Source organism: Phoenix dactylifera, chromosome 11 (assembly GCF_051530095.1).
Source record: "Phoenix dactylifera cultivar Ajwa chromosome 11, Ajwa_hap1_PhDact_Kaust_v1.1, whole genome shotgun sequence".
In the NCBI taxonomy this organism is placed as follows: domain Eukaryota; kingdom Viridiplantae; phylum Streptophyta; class Magnoliopsida; order Arecales; family Arecaceae; genus Phoenix; species Phoenix dactylifera.
The window spans coordinates 2,715,007-2,736,192 of NC_143200.1; the positions used below are offsets into that span (position 1 = coordinate 2,715,007).

The 21,186-nt window shown below is 36.4% G+C and overlaps 2 protein-coding genes across 2 annotated transcripts; both read left to right on the forward strand.

Moving 5' to 3' along the window:
- Nucleotides 1-941: 941 nt before the first annotated feature.
- Nucleotides 942-11,693, forward strand: LOC103711082 (plant UBX domain-containing protein 1-like). Its single transcript, XM_039128350.3, has 8 exons — nucleotides 942-1,152; nucleotides 1,967-2,069; nucleotides 2,324-2,398; nucleotides 2,575-2,648; nucleotides 5,872-6,001; nucleotides 7,027-7,131; nucleotides 10,114-10,328; nucleotides 11,396-11,693. The coding sequence occupies exons 1-7, from the start codon at nucleotides 1,093-1,095 to the stop codon at nucleotides 10,311-10,313; spliced, it is 747 nt and encodes a 248-aa protein (XP_038984278.2). The 5' UTR covers nucleotides 942-1,092; the 3' UTR covers nucleotides 10,314-10,328; nucleotides 11,396-11,693.
- A 6,336-nt stretch (nucleotides 11,694-18,029) lies between these two features.
- LOC103715216 (uncharacterized) lies at nucleotides 18,030-19,114 on the forward strand. Its single transcript, XM_008802779.3, has one exon. The coding sequence runs from the start codon at nucleotides 18,030-18,032 to the stop codon at nucleotides 18,708-18,710; it is 681 nt and encodes a 226-aa protein (XP_008801001.3). The 3' UTR covers nucleotides 18,711-19,114.
- Nucleotides 19,115-21,186: the final 2,072 nt, after the last annotated feature.

Consider the following 21,186-nt stretch of genomic DNA (forward strand, 5'->3'; position numbering starts at 1 on the left):
TAAAATGATGTTTTGGTAAGCTTGCCATGGTTTCGGCTTCACCAAATATATCCTCGCCCTATTTAAGTAATCGATGTACGAACATTAGTTATCCAATTCCTATGTACTTAGCTCTGACTCCAAAATATTATTTTGATAAAAAACCACAAAAATCTCTCATTCTTAAAAATAATTCAAACCTACAAGAATTGCAATACAAATTTAATGATAAAAATAAATGCAAATATCTGAAAATGGGTACTATGAATCTATGATGAACCTATATCACTATACATAATATTCATTTATATACCATTTTCATTATCCTTAAATTTAACAACCGTACCTCCACAAATAAAATAAAAAAAATCTTCTCCGGGGATTTGTTTTGTGGAATCAAGAATAGTATGACAGATGAAGTGGCAATGTGCTGCTAAACTAGCCAAAATAAGAAGAGAAAGTTTGAGGATTATAACTTGGGATTGTAAGAAGGGCAGTTTGGATGCCTCCTGTCATTGGGATTAGTGCAAATTAATTGGAACTCTTATGATATATGGGATTTAACATATATATATCTATTTTTTTTCTCCTAAGCCTATAATCGTAATGAGAGAGGTGGGCCATCGGTAAATATCCTTCGCTTTTCAAATCTAGCGAAGGCAAGATTTGATTATAGATCATTTGATATAGTTGGCAAAATCTTTACTAGTTTTAGATAAACTGATATCTTTGAACACCAGTGCATGCCAATAGCAGGATCTCAATATGATCATTAGATTTTCCGACTAAAGAATTTAGGGATTAGGTTAGGTTAGGGTTTGTCCTCAGCTCAACCCAATCTGCCTGAGGCATGGATGTCCTGTTTGCTGTCTCTATGTCCTCGATGACGTCACGCCAAAACGCCGAAGTTACCAAATCAAGACGGAGGTAACCGTTGGCGTGATGTTAAACCCATGCGGAGTCGGCCTCTTTCCTTCTCGCATTGGGATTGTTTTATTCAAACTCGTATATAAGCGTTCGAAGCTCGATAAAAATAACAGCGAAGCAAGGTGTGAGCCAAGAAGACTCCTTGTATCTTTTCACCAAAAAAAAGAAGACTCCTTGTATCTCCGGATGGAATTCAAGCGGATGAAGTTGTCCGATTCCGCTGCCGCCGGCGCCGGCGAAGCTCAGGTCAATCCATCCCTCCAAACTCCCTCCTTTTTCTTCTCTTCTTCGATTTCTCCCCCAATTTTTCTCTGTTTGATTTCGGTTTTTCTCTTCTGCTACGGATTCTCTTATGTTTCTCAGGCAATCTCAAAGCCTTTCCTTTATCCCTCTTAATTTTTTCTTGTTTTTGGATTCTTATAATCTATTCGATGGAGATTGTTGGTTGAATTTCGATGGAGGAGAAAATTTTGGGTTTTCTATTTTATTTTGGTTTTGTTTAGAAGGAGAAGAGTAGGAGCGCTGGATGCCCATTAGGGTTTGTGGTGATGACTCTGATATAGACAAGATCTGTATTCTGATGCATATCGGCTTCTAAGTTTTAGATTCGATGGAAATTGGGAACTTTTGGATTGAATTCAGGGGAGCTATATGATGACATGTGAAAAGAAAAATTATTCAATGATAATTTATGTTTCTTACGCGCATATGATTTGTTTCTACGTAATAAAATCATCGATTCACTAGAAAAAATTTTGATTGCTAAGTTCCTACAATGCAAATTTAGAATATTGGAGCTTTGGATTGTAATCAGGACTGTTATCGGGTCGATTGTAAATTAAAACATGGTGGATAAGTCATGCGCCTCATGCTGATTTCTCGTTCAAACTTAAGGTTACCTCTCTTCCACCGCCTCCCCCCCCCACCCCTCTTCTCTCTCACCACACAGTTGCATCTTTGGCTTCTTCGCTTATATGCTTGCTTCTTAATGTAATTGCTCATGCTATATGTGTTTCTATTTGACAAGTTAGTGACTGAAGTATATGTAAAATAATTTCAGACCAAGCTTGCAGCTATTGCAGTAGAGCTTGGGCGAGAAATTCATGTCTTCAAAAGCTCAGCAAACGCTCTGGCGTCACATGTGGTATCTGCCACTTCTACTGGTATCCCTCTCCTCTAGTATGTTTTTTATTCCTAATCATGAACTTTCTCCTTTGTTATTGACATGGATTCTAGGAACAACCTGATGATATTTTGCGAATGTTGGATATAGTGTAGGTTTCCCAATTTAAAATTCAGGCAATGAGATTTACATGTTTAAGACTGCCTATGTCTATATTAGCTTTTTAAGTACTTGGATGCTTTTTTATATTAAGTCCTTAGTTGTCTATTTATATTAATTGCATATATTTTGCAGAAGAAGAACTGGAGGATAACTTTTATGATCTCACTCCAGAGGATTATTATCAACTAATGTCAGATAAAGCAAGAGGTAATTGTATTGACAATGAAATTTATTTAATCCCTTTTCTGATTTCTAGTATTAGATGATACCGGTCTCACAATATATTGACATCCTAGTTTTCAATTACAAATTCAACACTGGCAGTTTTTTCTTTCCAACTTTGAGCTATTATATTTTTGTTAATTAAGTCAAACCATGTACAGTTCAATCTCAGATTTTGAAGACCCAGAAAACTCAAGAAGCAGAGGCAGCCGCTCGCAGAGCACAAATAACCACGGTGCTCCAAAATTACTTTAGTGCATTCACTTGTTTTTTATTGCACAACAAGCCCGTTGTTTTGACATTTTGTTAATTTCTGAGGACCCTAGTTGATAACTCAACAGTCTTTTCTTCTTTCCTGAAATTTATGTTGCCTACTTATGCCACGTATTGTTGATTGTCTTGCTTTAATCATATAGATTAATATTTTTCTTGTCATAATTGTTCTTTTTCTGTTCCATGATCATTTAATTTAAGAATTGATGGCACTTATTTTCTAGGTTGGAAAGTGTTTTAATGGCATATAAGTAGGCAATTTTAGGTTCCATTTGGACATTTCATCTTTATGTATTATGATTTCTTGCTTTTCTTTATTAACATAATTAGAATTCAGACATTGAGTTTTTTTGGGATGCCTAGCTTAGTTTTAGGAAAGGAGAGAGTTAAAAGAAAGAAAAGGGGAAGAAATTGAAATGTTCTTCTCTTTACAAAAAAAATCCATTCTATAATTATAGTGTTCTTTTAATTCTCTGAAACCCTAAGTTATAGTATGTTCACTGAAGTTGCAACTTCCTCCATAACCATGCAAAGTCATGTGTTTTGCTTGGTGGGTTGCTTTCTTGTGATTCGGTAGTTCTTCCTGAAAAAAATACAAATATTTTGGACCTGTTCATTGCTTGTATGCTTTGAGCTTTTTCTGAAGATGGATGTTTTAGCCTGTGCACTAAACTTGAGCTTCACCTCAACTTGCTGCTTGGCCTGTTGCAGCTGAGGCATTGGTAAGTTGGATGGTCTTCTTGTACTAACTCATTTGAGCTCACTAAAACATGCAAACATAAGCATGCAGCACCATAGATGTTGAAATCGAGGAAGGCATTCACCTTTTTTGGTCTTTAGAATGCATGGTTTCAAAATATTGTGTTTTAAGAACTTGTCAGAGCTCCATCCCCCCAGGAAACGGGTGGTGGGTGGGTGAAGAATTAAAGTAAAAGAGAGGAAATGTACGAGCATATGCAATATATTTGATTGTTTAGAAGAAAAATGACTTTCTTAAAAGCATCACCTATAAAAGAAATTCTTGGTTAAATTAGACAACTTATTTAGGAGAAGGGAAAAAAGGATAACAAGCAAATGTACAAAGGTATCCATAAAAGAATGGCTGGGCCTGGAGAAATTTCTTGAGAGAAATCTTTGTAGCTCTGTTTTGCGATAATTATCCCTCAATCTATTTCCAAAGTTTCCAAGTCTTGTTATTTGGAGTTTGGAAAATCCTCAACCTGTATGATGTTCAATATTGATACAGCTACTTGTATTAAAATAGTGTGGGACTGTGGGTGCCATGTCATCATTGCAAAATTTGTGGAACAAAAGGTATGTCTTTGCTAGAGAGCAAAGAGTATTTCACATTATGAAAGGCTACACATTGTGAAGCTTTTCGAAGATGCATGCTTCAGGTCAGTACAGGAAACAGTGGAGTGTTTGAAAAATGCTGTAGGTTGGTGATATGATCTTTAACATGGACTCACCTTTTTGAAAGCAACCCAATAATCTAGACATGAAGATCAGAAACCCAATAACTTGTTGACATTGTCCCTCTCCTTAGTAACATATTGAGAAAAATCTAGGTGTTGAATCCATGATATTCACTCTGAAAGCATGCTCTAGGTCGGTATAGGTAACAATTGAATGTTTCCAAGATGATGTATGTTGGTGATTTGGTCTTTGATAATGCTTACCCTTTTGAAAGTGACCCACTATTTTGGGTATCAAGATCAGAAATCCAAGAACTAGTTAACATTTTTCAGTCTCCTTAGCATGGATCATCTTATTTATCCATTAGTTTGTTTGTGGTTGGAGGGTGCACTAAAAAGTAGACCCTCCCCGTGTCTTGATTCCCCGGCCATTCGAAGGAGCGTGCCAAGCGTTTCCAACAAGCCAAGGGTTGGGCCAAGCTGCAGCCAGTAGACCCGCCCCTTGACTTGTTCTTCACGGCCTTTCATTTTATCTATTAGTTTTCCCTCTCTCTCTCTCTTTTTTTGGCGTGTCAGAGCGCCTGGGGGGGGGGGGGGGGTTGCGGTGGTGCGGAGCTAGAATGGAATTCTTGTTTGCGACAATTTCTGAAGTTGCAATTTAAGAAAAACCTTAAGCTCTTTATTTGTCTTTGCGTAGAGATCAAAAGGAAACAACAATTCATCTACTATTTCATCATATTATTGTGATAGTGTGTGACATTTCAAACACATGATTTGTTCATGTGAAATAGATATTTCTTATATTACCCTTTGGGATGTGTCCTGACTGGAACTCTGGATGGTGGCATTCTATGCGTGGCAAGTAGGAAGCATATTCTGGAAGTAATCCCCAGTTGACGGTTTAGGTTGTTAGAGAAGATTAGAATGATAAATTGCTTGAAGAAACTAGTATTACTGAGAAGTATGTGCTATCCAGATGGTCAGAAGCAATATTATGCTTTTTTTTTATTTCTTTTTTTCCTTCAGATGCTAGTTGAGACCAACTTCTGATGGTTGCTTGTTGGATAACTTTGGAGTTTGTGGAATTGGTGGGGCTATTTACCATGCTAATAAAAAAGTTCTTGTTTTTTATGACTCTGAAAATGAAATATTCAATGGAGCAGAGGCTCAGCCATGCTAATGCAGAAACAAAGAAATTCAACTTGTATCCTGTGACCCTATCGAAAGGAAAACATTTATCCTTTAAAGGAATTATTTTTTTATTTCATTTTTTTGGTAGCCCTTGGTGTAGTGTGATTCATATTTAGAGTACCTAAGATCAAAGCACATGTTTGGAGATTTTGCTTCGAGTATAAGGCTTTCATGCATGTTGTCAACATAGCATGGGTAGTCCAGCATCATTTACTAGAGGAGGTTTGGAAATTGATTGCATTGTTGGAAACTTCTTCCTTGATTTGTTCAGCTAGTGTGCCCATCCTTCATCATTCGGGAGTGTTTAGTGTTGTTCTGTTATTTCAGCATTTTGGTGCAATGCCTTATATAACCTAGGAAAATATGTGTCATATTAAGCAAGCATGTTTCCTGTAGTTATGGAGTATCTAATAGGCTGCTTTTAGAAATTTTTGGGATTAGACTTGTTCCATAATCTCTTTTTTTATTTATCTTTTGCTCTCTTTTTTTTGAGTCAAAGGAAGGACAGTGGTGTCAAGAGTTAGTTTCCTAACTTTTGATTTGCAGCATTCATTTTTAAATACTTTTACGGTTATGCAGGCAATAATCAGGGTTCGCTTCCCCGATGGCTGCATTCTTGAGGCAAATTTTCAACCATCAGAGAAAATTCAAAGTTTGGTTGATGTTCTTATTAAAGTAGTTTCTCAACCAGAGTTGCCATTCTATTTGTGTAAGTTTCATCTAATTCTTACATATAATATGGGAAGAATACACTATTTTCTTACATGCCACACATATCAATGCATATTTCATTTTTATCTACTAGAGTTTGGCAAGTGCAACCCACGTGAAGGTATTTTGGATGTCTATGATGTTCCTCTAATATGAGTTTATTATTTATATAATATGATAAATGCATACCTAATTTTGAGAGGTCATTACCCGATTATGTTCCTGACAGTCCAGACTCCAGAGTCCTAGCGGGGTGAACTTGGGGTAGACATAACTGTGGGCATTTTTTTAATACAAAGTGGCTGCCCCTGGACTCAAACCCATGGCATTGCGCTTGTCAGCCCAAGCCATTGCTATTACACCAAGCAATGGCCCTCCTTACCTAATTTTTATAGGTGCATTTGTCTATTTTGTCTTCAAAGTAACAACCGAACTATGTAGGGCATATTAATTAAGATAATATTGGCTTTGTACCAACACTTGCTTTTCAGAGGCTACACAAAAAAGTTATGATTCAGAAATCAAAGAGAAACAGAGCACACAAATCATGGAATTAGATGGTTACTTCTTTTTGCAGTCATAACATAAGAAATCCTAGACTATAGAAGAACTGGTTAGTTGGGCAAAAGACACTAAAAGAAAATCTTATGCACACAGTCCAATTAAACTTTTGCTTTGCTATATTTATCATTGTTAATTGAATAAAAAACTTTTAAAATGCTAAATATTCTAAATGACTATCTTAACTTACTTAACTAATTAAAAAGTACAAAAAGAAATATTTTATGAAGTTATCATGCAACCTGTTGGGCTCATTTGAAACCCAGAATCATTCTGGTGGATAATGAAGGAACTCAAATCACGTTCCTATTTCTAGGACTATTTGTTTATTCCATATTAACAATACTAAAAAGTTATGTTTAGTAATAATTAATGATTTGGTGAAACTTACTTGGCTATCCATTTAGCTATGCTATTTCTGTGTTTCATGCAGCTGCTTAATCAGCTTTTATGGTTTTTCAGATACAGCTCCTCCAAAAGAGCGAATTAGAGATATGTCAAAGGATTTCTATTCGGCTGGCTTTGCCCCTGGTGCTATCGTTCACTTTTCCTATGATTTGCCAAAAGGTCTGCTCTTGGCTTATTTTGACTGTATGTAAATTCTTATAGAATGGTTTTTCTTTTACTCATATATGATTTCTGCCATTAATTTGTTGTTATAATTTCATTACATAGTCATTATAGTATTTTAATGTGTCAGTAGTAGATAAGCCTTTATTGTGCTAGTGTCGCAAATTGATTGTCAATATGTCATGCATAATTGCCCATAAGAAAAGCTAACCATGATGCATTTTTCTGTCATTATGGCTTTTTCATGAGGAAGACATATTAGCTTTTAATCCATGACAAAATCTTTTTAAAATTTATCCTATATCTTAGCCATGTGCATTTACATAAAGGTCGGGCTTGGTGCAATGGTAAGATTGCTCCATTATGATTTGGGTGTCATGGGCTCGAAACACGCAAATAGCCTCTCTGCACGGGGGGTAAGGTTGCATACATCCGATCTTCTGTAGACTCCATACTTGCAGGAGCCTCATGTACTAGGACATCTTTTCTTAGCCATGTGCATTATCACTCATGCAATGAGATGTGCAGTTTTGCTTGTTTACTGGCACATGAAACGTCATAAAAAGAAGGTAATGAGGGGAAAATCTAAGAACTTTTGTTTTCTCAGTGGTAGTTAGAGAGTTTGTGCCCTTGAGCATGTGCTTTAATATGTGTACAGGCTACACGGGACGGATACTTTACCACAAATTTATTTGATAAAAGGATGTCTTAGTTTCCTAATTACTAGACAATGTTTCATGAATAGTTTATACCACGATTTGCCAAATAGACCTGAATTGCCCATGTCGGATACTAAATGAAACAAGTGCAAAACTAGGTTGGTTTGGCATGTTGGCTCGGGACTCGGTGCAAACTAGCCAAATCATAGTTTTGCTCGGTATGACTCAGTTCGGTGCATCTCATGAGTAAAAAGAGAGAAGGCCACGAGATGCCATTCTCCTATCTTTTCTTCAAAAATTATAGAAGGGCTGAAGAGGACTTATAGGAGGAGAGAATCTAGGTTTCACCATTTGCTGCTTAATAAAATCCATAAGCAGCAACATATTGGACTGCCACGAAATCCCATCAAATTCATAAATAATCAATCCATTTTAATAGTGGATACTCAGCGATGATATAATAATTTGATGCTAACAGTATATTTTAGTAACAAAATTTATACCAACTATTATTTAAAAAGTTGCCATTAAAAAATAATACGATTGTATGTAACTAACTTTACAATACTCCAGTAGAGCTGATCGAGTCTAAACTCTATTCATTTTAAATCAGGTTTCAAGCTGGTTCTAAATAAAATTTGTTGTTTTTTGTTCCCAAATTCAGTTCGTGATCAGCTTTATAGTCCAACAATAAATATTACTAAAAAAATAATTCTTAGTATCAAAAATAATATTTTTGGCAATATTATTTTCTTGTCTAGCTGCCGATAACTATATCCTGTGGTTTCGAATTTGTTTTTTTTTAAATTATTGTTACTGTAAAATTTATTAGTATCTCTCCCATCTCGAAGAGTCAGCTCACTGGATATTTTTTACCATGGACGTTTCTAAAAGAATAATTCTTATAATGCATGCATGCAAAGGTGGCCAAGATTTTTCTTTTTTTTGGGGGGGGGGGGGAAGGGTATTAATGTAGGGTGCAAAATATGTTTGGAATTATCTAATCCTGGGAAGGGAAAGGATAAGATTGAGTACGAGTAGGTTTAGGAAACATAGGACGTACGAGTTTTATTCGGAGTGTACTTCCAGTAGAAATCCAACAAGCAAGGGAACCGTAAATCACAACTGTCCGTTCCACAAACGTTAAGCAACTTATAAATACCCGGGGAGGGGAACCACTCTTCCCTCATTAAGAGTCCCACTCTTCCCACCTTAATGCATGCGTGCATGCATGCGGAGGTGGCCAAGATTTTTCTTTTTTTGGGAGGGGTATTAATGTAGGGTGCAAAATATGTTTGGAATTATCTAATCCTGGGAAAGAAAAGGATAAGACTGAGTATGAGTAGTTTTAGGAAACATAGGACGTACGAGATTTATTCGGAGTGTACTTCCGGCAGGAATCCAACAAGCAAGGGAACCGCAAATCACAACCGTCTGTTCCACAAACGTTAAGCAACCTATAAATATCCGGGGAGGGGAACCACTCTTTCCTCGTTAAGAGTCCCACGCCTTCTTCCTTTCTTCTTGAGTGGGCAAGCGAGAGTTTCCGACCGGCGATGGCTCCTTTCTGAGGCAAGGGCGGTGCCACTGGTGGCAGAGAGAATGCCTAAGTCAATTTGATATATATTTTCAAGCTCAAAAATATGCATTCTCTATGTTTAGTTGTTACAGTTACATCCATTAAGCAATTATACAGTCTCCCAAGACCAATATAAAATAAAATAATAGTAAAATACACTTAAAATGATAGTTCAAAGATCCATAAATCTGAAAGTAACCTTGAAAACAAAAAATTGATGGATAAAAGAAGACAAAAATAGTGGTAACTGTATGCTTCTGTGTACCAAGTGTCGATACGGTTGGGCTTAGTAACGATCCTAACTAGTATAGTCCCAGTAACAAGATTGCACGCATTGCTTTATATTGTGGTGTTTCTTTTTTTTTTTTTTGTGGGGTAGGGGGGGTAATATACTATGGGGTTAATTGAACATATGATGACACTCCTATTATGGTTCATATTTCGACGTCAACACTGAATGTCTAACACTAATTCTAGAAAGTTCCTTGTTACTTCTTTTATGCATTCTGACATAGATACATGTATATTATGAATTTGTCAGTGAGCTTTTAAAGGTTCCCTCTGAGATTCTTTTAGACACCTCAACACTTAGACTAGTATCACATTTGTAGGTGACATTGTTATCAATTTTTTGTGCTGCAAACTTGAATCTTATGCATGTTTTTCAAGAAGTTTTATGTTTGATTTTTTTTGTTACTGTTCATTAAATTTGTTAATGCTGTCTTGTTGTTTCTGTTTCAGAGTCTACCAGTGCAGTGACAAATGGAGGGCCTTATCTTCGCGATGATATCTTGTCTTTGCAAAAGACAGTTCCTATTCTAGAACATGTTGATCTGAATTATTCGAAACCAGAACATGTTGTGGTGGTGAATTCTCCTGCCGTATTCAAGCCTAAACGTGTCATGAATAAGTCAACTAAGCCAAGGTGGTTAAAACTTTAACCGCCATTCATTCAGGTTTCTACTCCAACTCTTACTTACTAGTGATCAGCACATGGGATGGACTGAAATTACTTTATTCTCTCCAAAGATGGCTTCAAGAATCTTGTAAAGCTGATAAATACGAACTTCTCTTTTCTCTTTTCTTTCTTCTTCTTCTTCTTTTGGAATACGTCGCGCTAGCATCAATCTCTTTCTCAAGGTATTATGTGGCGTATGTATGTCATAAGAGAATTGTACACATATTAATTATTTTGTAAGATCTTGCATGTTCTGATAACATTCATGGCATTCTTCTTCTTTTGTAAAAAGAATTAGATCTATGCAGAATATCTTTTTTCTTAGAAGAAGCTAAGAAGGACATCTATGTGCTGGCAAAAGTAAGGGAGATGAAAAGCCTCATGTTAAGATGAAAATAAAATTATGGCTAGAAATCATGAAATCAAGGATTGATGAATTCCTTTCCAACTCAGTCTTAGTTGTACCATAATGCGCCTGGACTAACACTTTTCTTGCTCCAAAATCAAGTCCTGTAGCCCTCATGTCAAATAGATGACAGAATTGTAAACATGATTGAGAAAGCCAGCAATTCTATCGGGATATTTATTCTGAATATCTTAAATCGAAGATCGCAAGCCTGATCACCAGAATTCACAACTCACTCCCAGCCATTGCTGGACTAGGACTTGTGTGGTGAGGGTTCGATATGATAGGGGAGTTATGGCATGGTTCATGCTTGTTTGTCGGTGACCATTACCAGGCTCTGTGACCTTGTTTTTCATGTCCAAAAGTATGCATACCTATGGAACCATACTAGGATTTAGCTTGTTTAGTCTGCTCAGGTATAGTTTTTTGTAAGATACAGAACAATTCTCTATTTACCCTTTTATCACCAAAAGCTGGTTCCCAACAGTAGCCTAGAACTTTTGTGGTCTTCTTGGCTAAAAAATGCATCCATGTGGTACTTTTGTGACTCGTGCTTGATATGCTCTTAACTTTGGTTTCCCTGTAGCATGTATTGCTTATATGCAGAATTTTTGTATGGAACATAATCTCTCTCTTTTTTTTTACCCTTGCTGTGACAGGTAACCTTTTGTCCAATTACGACCATGGGTACGTGCCCCATCTCAACACAGTGGATAATGCAACTGGGGATAAGGAAGCCCTGAAAAACAGTTGTAATTTATTTGCATCTAGATCTTGGAAATGCAATGCTTGTGAGATGTAAAATGGACAGCCCAGATCCTGTCATCCTATTAAAAATTATTTTTGTCAAAAGGAAAAGAGAGAAAAAGTTGGATGAGAGGTCACTTCTTAAAACTGGGATTCTCAGCTTTTATATTACAAACCTTTCTTTAAAATAAAAATATCTTGTTTGTTCGATTTCTTTTCGCATTTGAGATCATATGAGACCATTAAGCATCTAGACTGATGTATGATGGATGCTCGGTGGAGGTGTTTTTATATATGGTGTAAGACTTTTTAACACGTTTACTTTTATCTTTTGGTGGCCGTAATTTAACGAACTTATGTGAGTTTTGATGGTTGTAGATTGATAGATCTTTACTGAAACTTGTTCTTTCCATTCCTTCCATGGCAAAAATATTCTTAATCTCTTGCATGGCCAGTTTGTGAATTTGTTTGTAGCCTAACTTGTGGGTCCTAGGAAGATCAATCTTTTCTTGCACCATGCACAAAGGCCCATTTCTACTAGCTCTCACTGGCAAAGGATAATTGTGGAAAATGGAATGTTATATATACTTTGCCTTCTCTTATGGTTGATAATGAAAATTTGGAAAGTTGACGATTGAATGATTATAATACTTTAGTTATGGATGCTGCCTATCTTCTTGTCAAATATAATTTTAAAAATTATACATGACTCTATGAGAATTGAGAATGACCATCAATAAGAGAATCTTCCAAGCAAAATCTGGAAAATCCACATCTCCTTTATAAGCTAAATCATCAGAGCTTCCGGACTTGAAGTGCCAAAGTCATTACCAGCTCCGGTCTGAATAACTAAAGGGTAGGGCATGGTTGTTTAGGTCACCTAACAAAATAGGGATGGTAATTGGGCACAAGGTTTAAAGTAATGTTTCTTGTACCTAGTATGGCTATCATTATTACTTGTTTTCATCTGATGGTTTGCTCAAAAAAAACTCAGTAACACTGGTACCAGGAGGGCGTGCATTATATTTGTCATGCTGTCAATCCAAAATTGCGAGCTAGAATCGTGGCATTTGCTGCATACTCGTAGAGAACTCTCTTTATAAATATGCAAAATATTCCAACATAACATCAAATAATACACAGTAAAATAATTAAAAAATTCAAATAATACCTTCTAACTATCTTTTTTAGATGAGATTCTAGATTGTAAACCAAGGCAGTACCAAGTGCCAGATATGTAGATGATCTCAGTTTTATGATTAATGTCTAGACTACTCTACCGATTCTAGTACTCTTTTACATATTCTAATTTAGCAATCATTTCGAAAAATAACTTGTCCTGCATTACAAGATCAGATCTGCCGGTTGAGTATATTAATTAATACTGAGACAGCAGCAAGCTAAAGCTAGGGAAAGGAGAGGGTATCCCTGTTAGGTACAAGGCTATTGTAAAGACAAATACCCCATACTGTACTTACAAACATATGGTGGTGGTATTAAAGACCTAGGTTAGGCCAGACTCAATCATTTGCCATAAACAATACAACCATTCGGTTTTCAAAAGAAAGGTGCCTTTCTTTCTTATTGGTTGATCTCCATGTGAGTTTACTTAAAGCAGAATCTCTTAGTTTGAGTAGGATCTTCTTCTTTATATTCATGAAGCAGCAAAGAGGCCAAGAGGTCAGGGCTTGTCCACTTGAAAGTACATCACAATGTCTTTATGCACCTCGAGTCCACTCGAAACTACAGTGAATTTGCTTAACAATTACACCTACCAAGATCAAAAATTTTGATGTCACTCATTGAGTTAATCTGGCCTTATATATATATATATGTAACTCGAGTCAGAACTCAGACTTGAATGTCTGGCTTGAGCTCCTTTCATTGGTACAAGAAATATGTTTGATAAAGAAATCATGATCATAATAAAATGTTCCTTTCATTGGTAGAAGAAATGGCCTCGAGACATGAAGCCTACCGAATGTCTATTATTGGATAGACATCCATATGAAAAATAAAAAACAAGCTGTGAAATGATATAAACTATGATTAGCTATTAGATTAGTAAGCACTTAGGATATAAACAGATGGTGCCTGAAAATGTGGAAAAGTGGGAGGCTAAGGCCCACATGAACACCATCTCACATGGCCATGCACATGAATTGCTCCTCCAAAAGTGCAAGAAGCTGGCAATTCACCAAAAGAACCCTGCCATTGGGCTCAGTATATTAGAACCTTAAAATTGAATGATTAACCATTAATACACCATAGGGAGATGTTTTATGGGAGAAAGCTTTGGGGCTGGGGGATTCTTAAATTCATCCAAAGCCAAAGGGGCAATGATGTAACCCCATGGAGAAACCCAAAAGCTTCTTCACACCCCCATGACCTCTATAAAGGGGAGCACCATGTGAGCTTGCTCCCCATGCACAAGAAACCAACCTTGCCTTTAAGATTTGGTCTGAGGGGAAGGAAGGATGGTGTACAAAGTAGAGTCTAGTAAGCTTGGAAGGCAGGAATCCATGAAGAAGAGGGAAAAGAATGAAGCCAGGGTAAAGGAGGCAAAGCAAGAGGGGGTGAGGCTTCAATGCAACAAAGGGAAGGCATGCAAGTTCAAGAGAAGCTGCTTCGGTGGGAGCGAGGAGGAGGATGCTGTTTCCTCTGCCATCCTCCTCTTGGCTTGTGTTGTCTGTGCTCCTTCCTCCTTTTAGCCACCCCTCCTCCCCACCCTCTTTCTCCATTTATGTTGTAATGGATTATTTGTTAGTCAACCAAGTAATCTACATGGCACCTTCTTCCAACAATAATGAATCAGTTTTTAACCTTTTCTTTGAGAAATGCATTAGTTTTTAACTTATAAAGGATCCAACTTTGAAGTTTCTTGGTAACAAGAAGATATTCCATTTTTGATTGGTTTCAGAATCTCTCTTCTCTCTTTTTTTTAAATATGGTTGAAGTAGAACTTGAAGTAGAACACTTTTTTTTTTTACATGGTCAGGCTTTGTGGGGGCAATTACTCCAAGCACACTACGTTGGCAAGTACATGATCAGCAAGATGAACCCTTCTCAAAAATGTTAGAAAATGAGTAAGAGCATGGTTGGGAAAACTTGTCTAAGTTTTGCTCTAATTTGTTCATGAAAATGTGGTCATGAGCCAAAAGAGTGGTTGCACTTGCATGATTAATTCCTCCAACTAAATCAACACATGTTGGCTTGAATCCGCTAATTCAGACAGGAATCATTATTTGGGATTGAATGACCAATTCTGCTTTTCCACATATGTTTTGTTATCCAAATCAAGTTCAATATAAATTTTATCGGCATTTATTTGTGCACCATCTCGTGCTTGCGTATTTGACAACAAATCATATAATGAACACCTAAGTAATATGATTGTTAAACATTCTAGAACTATTGAATAAAACATCCATGGACTTTTTAATTACCATTCTATAATTGAATGATAGGTGAAATGGAGAAATCTATAAAAGCTATTCAACAGGCTCTAGAAGAAATTCCTGAAGGTCTCTATAAGAATTTAGAAATCCAACACGTTGATAGAGCAAAAAATTCTGAAGGGAATGATTTTGAATATAAATTTATTAGTAAAAAATCTTCACCCAATTTTGAATTAGCAACTTCTTGCATGCATGTATAGAGAGAACAATTTTCCAATTTCAAAAATTTAAAAGCAATCGGCACTTCTTTCTTGGCAATTTTTTGTAAATCTATTATGCCTATACATGCTAGTCTAGAACAACTTTCGAAGTTCTTAGTTCTATCTTTTGATTTGCCCAACGTGCTAATGTAGCTCTTGGCCCAAGGCAATAGAGCAGGACTCAAGTATGGAGGATGGTCACATACAATGGACCTCTTTTGATTTCTAAAGGTCTAAGAAGATTGAGTGAAAATTTACCTACAGGTTTGACCAATAATTATTAATCCTCTCGATGCACCTAGTCTTAGTTTGTAATTCACAGTTGTTCCTTCAATTCAAATGAATTTACAAGACATCAAGGTTTGCAAGTTCTATTGGTTATAACAAAGTAAAATAATGAGGAAGGAAGAATTAAGTCAATAAGAGAACAATTAGGAATGATCATTAACAAGAAATATGAAGATAGAGGAGAAAAAGAAGAAGAAGAAGAAGAGGAAGAAGAAGAGATGCAAAATTTGCACTGCATGGTTGTTCGACTACAAATCAGTTAAATTGTTGCGAATATACAACATGGGAAAAATAAATTTTATTTTACAAATGGTGCTCATGCGAGTGTATGGCATATTATGGGCAGCCTCTAGTGGCCGATAATTTTGATATAAACTTACTTAAAGTTCTTCTTAAGTTGTAATGAGCTCCATAAAAGTAAAGTTTTTTTATAGCATATCATAAATGGAACATTATTTATATCTAACTTGTTGGCATGAAATTACTAATTAATGGGCAATGATATAAGCAGGACACAGAGTCTGTAAGGGATAAATGAAAAACTGCCTCGTAGATCTATCTTCTGAAATAATAATAATAGTTAAATATCCTTGAGGCAAAACCCGATCTTTTTTCAAGAGTTTCCGATGTTTGGGGATATCTAGGTATAGAATCACCACTTCATTGTTAGAAAATGATATAAAATAATTGTCGCTATAAAGATTTTGGTGGTTTCATTACAAAACAATTTAAAGGGCATGTCCATAAAGCAAAACCCAATTCACTATATAGTCTATATCAAGGGCGTAGCTTACCATGACCCTTTAATTTTGCTACTCGTTTGGTTCGCAAAAAAAAAAATCAACCAAAAAATAAAAAAATCACTTATTTAGTTGGAGTTTTCAAAAGAGCGATGTAAAAATAGTATTCGAGAATAAGATTTCTATATTTTATGGAAAAGAAAAATCTATGAAGGACATGAAAAAGCTATTTTTCTATCAGTTGAAAATTAGGATCCTTTTTTTCTCCAAAAATATTCTTAAGCCATCAAAATTTATAGATAAGATCGTTTCTTTTATTAAGGGTATAATAGATATTTCATATTTTTTTCCTCAGAAAATTAGATGTTTAACTAAATATAAACTATAGTGGAATGTGCCACTTTTTTGTGATGAACCAATCATGCCAAAAACATTTTTCTAGACATCATATTTCTAGAAATTAATTATCTTTACATAAAAATTAAACATTCGAGTTAGAATTTTTTTTTCCAAAAACCAAATGAGTCCACGAAGTAAACTGGTTCCTTGCATTATACATGCTCATGACCATCGTTGAAGTAATATTTATTATCAGTTGCTTTTCGCTTTAGCAGACAATATGACAAGTATCATAATTATCCTATAACATTTTCAATGTTGATTTAGTTAAAATAACATTACCACTCAGCAAATATAATGCATTAAAATAACAAATTCTCTAACAACAATGCGTCAATTTTTTTCAGCGAGGTGCCAATATTTAACTGAAAGTTAATTTATTATTATTATTATTTAAAAATTTCATATATTTGGCCTTGGAGATCACCTTTGATATTAAACAACATGATGACAGAGGGAAAAAAAAAAAAAAAAAAAGGTGAACAAAGGGGCTCTTTAGCTGTCGGCGTGGCCGCTAGTCCTGGTCAAAGTAGATAGAGTTATAGAAAGCTGAAGAGGAGAAGATGAATAGCAGGAAGGAGGCTTATAGGAGGAGAGAATCTTGGTTTCACCATTTACTGCTTAATAAAATCTATAAGCAGCAATATATTAGACTGCCACTAAATCCCATCAAATTCGTAAGTGATATATTTTTAATAGTGGATACTCAGTGACACTATAATAATTCGATCCTAACAATATATTTTAGTAACAAAATTTATACCCACTATCATTAAAAAGCTGCTACTAAAGAATGATACAAGGTACGTAGCTAACTTTACAATACTCCAGTAAAGCCGATCAAGTCTAAACTCTACTAATTTTTAATTGAGTTTCAGGTTGGTTCTATATAAAATTTAATATTTTCTAAATTCAAGTCTGGTCCATGATCAGCTTTATACTCCAAAAATAGATATTACCAAAAGAATAATTCTTAGTATCAAAAATAATATATTAGTGATATTATTTTATTGTCAAGCTGCCGATAACTATATTCCGTGATTCTGAATTTGTTTTTTTAAAATTATTGTTACTGTAAAATTTATTAGTATCTCTCCCATCTCGAAGAGGCAGCTCACTAGATATTTTTAACCATAGATCTTTGTAAAAGAATAATTCTTATAATGCATGCATGCAGAAGTGGTCAAGATTTTTTTCTTTTGTATGTTAATGTAGGGTGTAAAATATATTTAGAATTATCTAATTTTGAAAAAAAATAAAATTGAGTAGGAATAGATTTAGAAAACATAAGACGTAAGTGTACTTCCAGCAGGACTCTTTACAAACAAGGTGACGCAAATCGCAACCGTCGTTAGACAAACGCCTATAAATACGCGGGAGGGGAGCCACTCTTCCCTCGTTAAGAGTCCCCCGCCTTCTTCCTTTCTTCCTGAGCGGGCGAGCGAGAGTTTCCGACCGGCGATGGCTCCTTTCCGAGGCAAGGGCGGTGCCACCGGTGGCACAGGCGACGGCCGAAGCGAGAAAGCCCTCCGGCTATCCGTCAAGAATCGGACGAAGTCCCTCTGCAAGAAGGCGTCCGAGCTCGCCACCCTCTGCGACGTCGAGCTCGCCCTCGTCTGCTACCCTTCCGACGCCGCCGAACCCACCACCTGGCCGCCCGAACGCTCCAAGGTCGAAGACGTCATCCGCCACTACCTCGACGCCCCCGCCAACAAGAAGCTCCCCAAGAACCAGATCACCCTCGACAACCCCAACCCCGGCGCCGACAAGAAGAAAGGCGCCGGCGAAGCGGCGGAGGCGAAGGCGGCGGCGAAGAAGAAGGCGGAGGAGGCGGCCGAACGCCTCCGCATCCCCTTCCCCGACGACGAGGAGAAGCTGACAGCGCTGGGACGGATCCTGGGGTCGAGGCTCGAGGCGGTGCGGAAGATGATCGCGGTCCGTCGGATGGAGGCTCCAGATCAGGCGAATAAGCTTGCCGTCGTGCCGGCGAGCGCCGGTGGTGGTGAAGCGGCGACCTCCGATCCAGCCGAGGATTTTGGTTCGGTTTCGAGATGTGCGCATCCGGGTTTCTCGGCGCCAGCGTCGGCGCCGGTCGCGGGAGCAGACGGCATGCGCTGTTCTTATCGGAACTGGTTCGCATAGTTCATGGCTCTTCGAGTTCATTCTTTCACGCCGAAGAGAGAACGCGCGATCTTTCCAAAGAGTTTTGCAGCGATTGAAATAGATAGATTGTTTTGGATGGGAGCTGTCTGTCTTATTATGTTGTGTTTCTTATTCGATTATAACACAATTATGTTGTTTGTTGTTTGAGCTGCGTGTCGCAAAAAAAAAAAAAAAAAAAGGAAAACATTGTTCCTCTGAGAAAATATTTGGCTGATTAGTCCAAGGCACACAGATCATGGCACCATACTTCGAGTAAGGCATTTGATTTTTATGAGTTTGTGTTTTTTATTTTTCCATTGTTTTCTCTTCCATGAATGGCATTATGATCAAGAAAAGTCTTAGAGGAGTTTCGGTCATGTTGATCCTTGGAAATATAGTAATAACCACGGTAGCAAAGATTTTTGCCGACGCTTTCAAAAAACATCATAAAAAATATTTCCACTCCCTACTTGCTGATACTTTTGCAATGCTTTTAAAAGCGTCGGCAGAAAGTATTGGTAAAGGCTCTAAAAAACGTTGGAAAAAGTTTTTTTTTAATATATAGATAGAACAAGAATTTTAATTGTCACATATTAGTGGCAGAGATCTTCAATTGAAACAAAATCATAAAAAAAAGTAGTGTCTCGATGCTTTACCCTTACAAATCCCCTGCACCACCTTTTTTTTATTATTTTTCTTTTTGGCTATCACTTGCTATATTGTTTGGTTTCAAGGGTGTCAAATAATATTGGACAAAAATGTCTCTGCCTCAAAAATCATGCCAAGGCAAAGAAGCAATACCAAAGCATCATAGGCAACATTCAAAGAGCTAAAAATTGGTGGCTATACATGAGACTATTAGACATGGTAAATATTCTTTGATACCTATTGAGCTCAACTTTTGCAGTGGTGGAAAAAGTTTAGGAACCATAAATTTCAAAAATTCACTAAATATAGCATTTAAGATAGACATCTCAAAGTGAAACAACTTTCAGCATATCTGCCAAGTAAAATTTTAAAACAACATTAATACCAATCAAAGGTCGGATGACAAAATTATGGATGAAAACCTCAACTTGTACTATGCAGTCCGAGTTTTTAATTTGATAGCAAAAATATAGATCCTAAAATAAAATCTGACAATTGTTAGTATATTGTTAGACTCATTTTGACAGTACAAATCCGTTACCAATCTCAATTTGTATCCAAGTCAACTTAGAATAAATTATATTGTAGCTAGGATGCAATCCGATGTATTTGACAATACAAACCTAGCCATCATATCTATTTTCACTTCTAGAATGCCCTTAGATGTGAAGACTTTTTGTAGATGACTTAATTGCAAAATAATATGTCTCATTTGAATTATAGGGGCACGAAAAATATCTAATCATTATAAGAGACCTAGAACACTATAAATAGTGTCCCTCTCCCCTTCAAAACAGCAACATATAACCCTCTCTTTTGGCATATAATGACTATTATTGAATTTTAAAGCTTTCTTTGAGTATCTCTTTGGTAGTGTGACTCCACCTTACTATAGTGCGACTTTCTAGCAGCTATCTTACGACTTAAACAATCTTATTTCAAGATCGCCCTCCATCTATTGTAGACTATACATATGTTACAAGATGATTCTAATAATACCTTTAAGCTAACACATGTCCACAAAGTTGCATAGCTCTATGAGAAACAACCAATAGGTATGATAATGGTAAAAGCAGCTCATCGGCTTGATGGAAACACCCATATGCAAGAAATTAAAAATGGTTCTCTTATCATGTTATAGTCATTGGTACCTTTAATCCACAACCACAGCATATTTTGAATCTCCTTATATTTGGATGCATCCAAAAGCAGATTAGGTGCTCCTAACCAAGGTGTACATGGTTGCGGATGTGTGCAAGTAACCCCTTATAGATTCATCAAAGTCACCCATCACTATATTTATCCTATAGATCATGAATAGCGATACAAAAATATTGATGAGACTAGAACATAGGAAAATTATCCAACAATGTGGAACAGACTTGGATACCTTAATCTTTAAGGTTATTTTTTTTGTCATAACACTAGATGCATGGAGGAGAAGATTAGGGTTTCGCCTTTTCTCCCTTCTAGCAGTGATGGGCCATACCTCTATTTTGAAATTTCTTTCCTTTGTTCTTTCCCTTTCTTCTTTTGAAGAATGGAGGACTTCATATAGGATTGGCTAACAAAGAGAACAATGAAATGAGAATCTTCTACAAATTTTTCTCTGATACTATTGCAATCAATAAATAGAAAATCTCGTTGTCTTAAATAAGAAATATCCAATAAAATTAGAAGAGAAATCCTAATAGCATGAACATGAGACCTTTATGCAGCGTGGAGTCTTACTCTAGGTGCAAAGGGTGCTAGACTCCCTTTTTCACTTATTTCCTTCACTTGTTATTGTTTGTTTTCCTTCTTAATAACATGTACAACCCGACTAAAT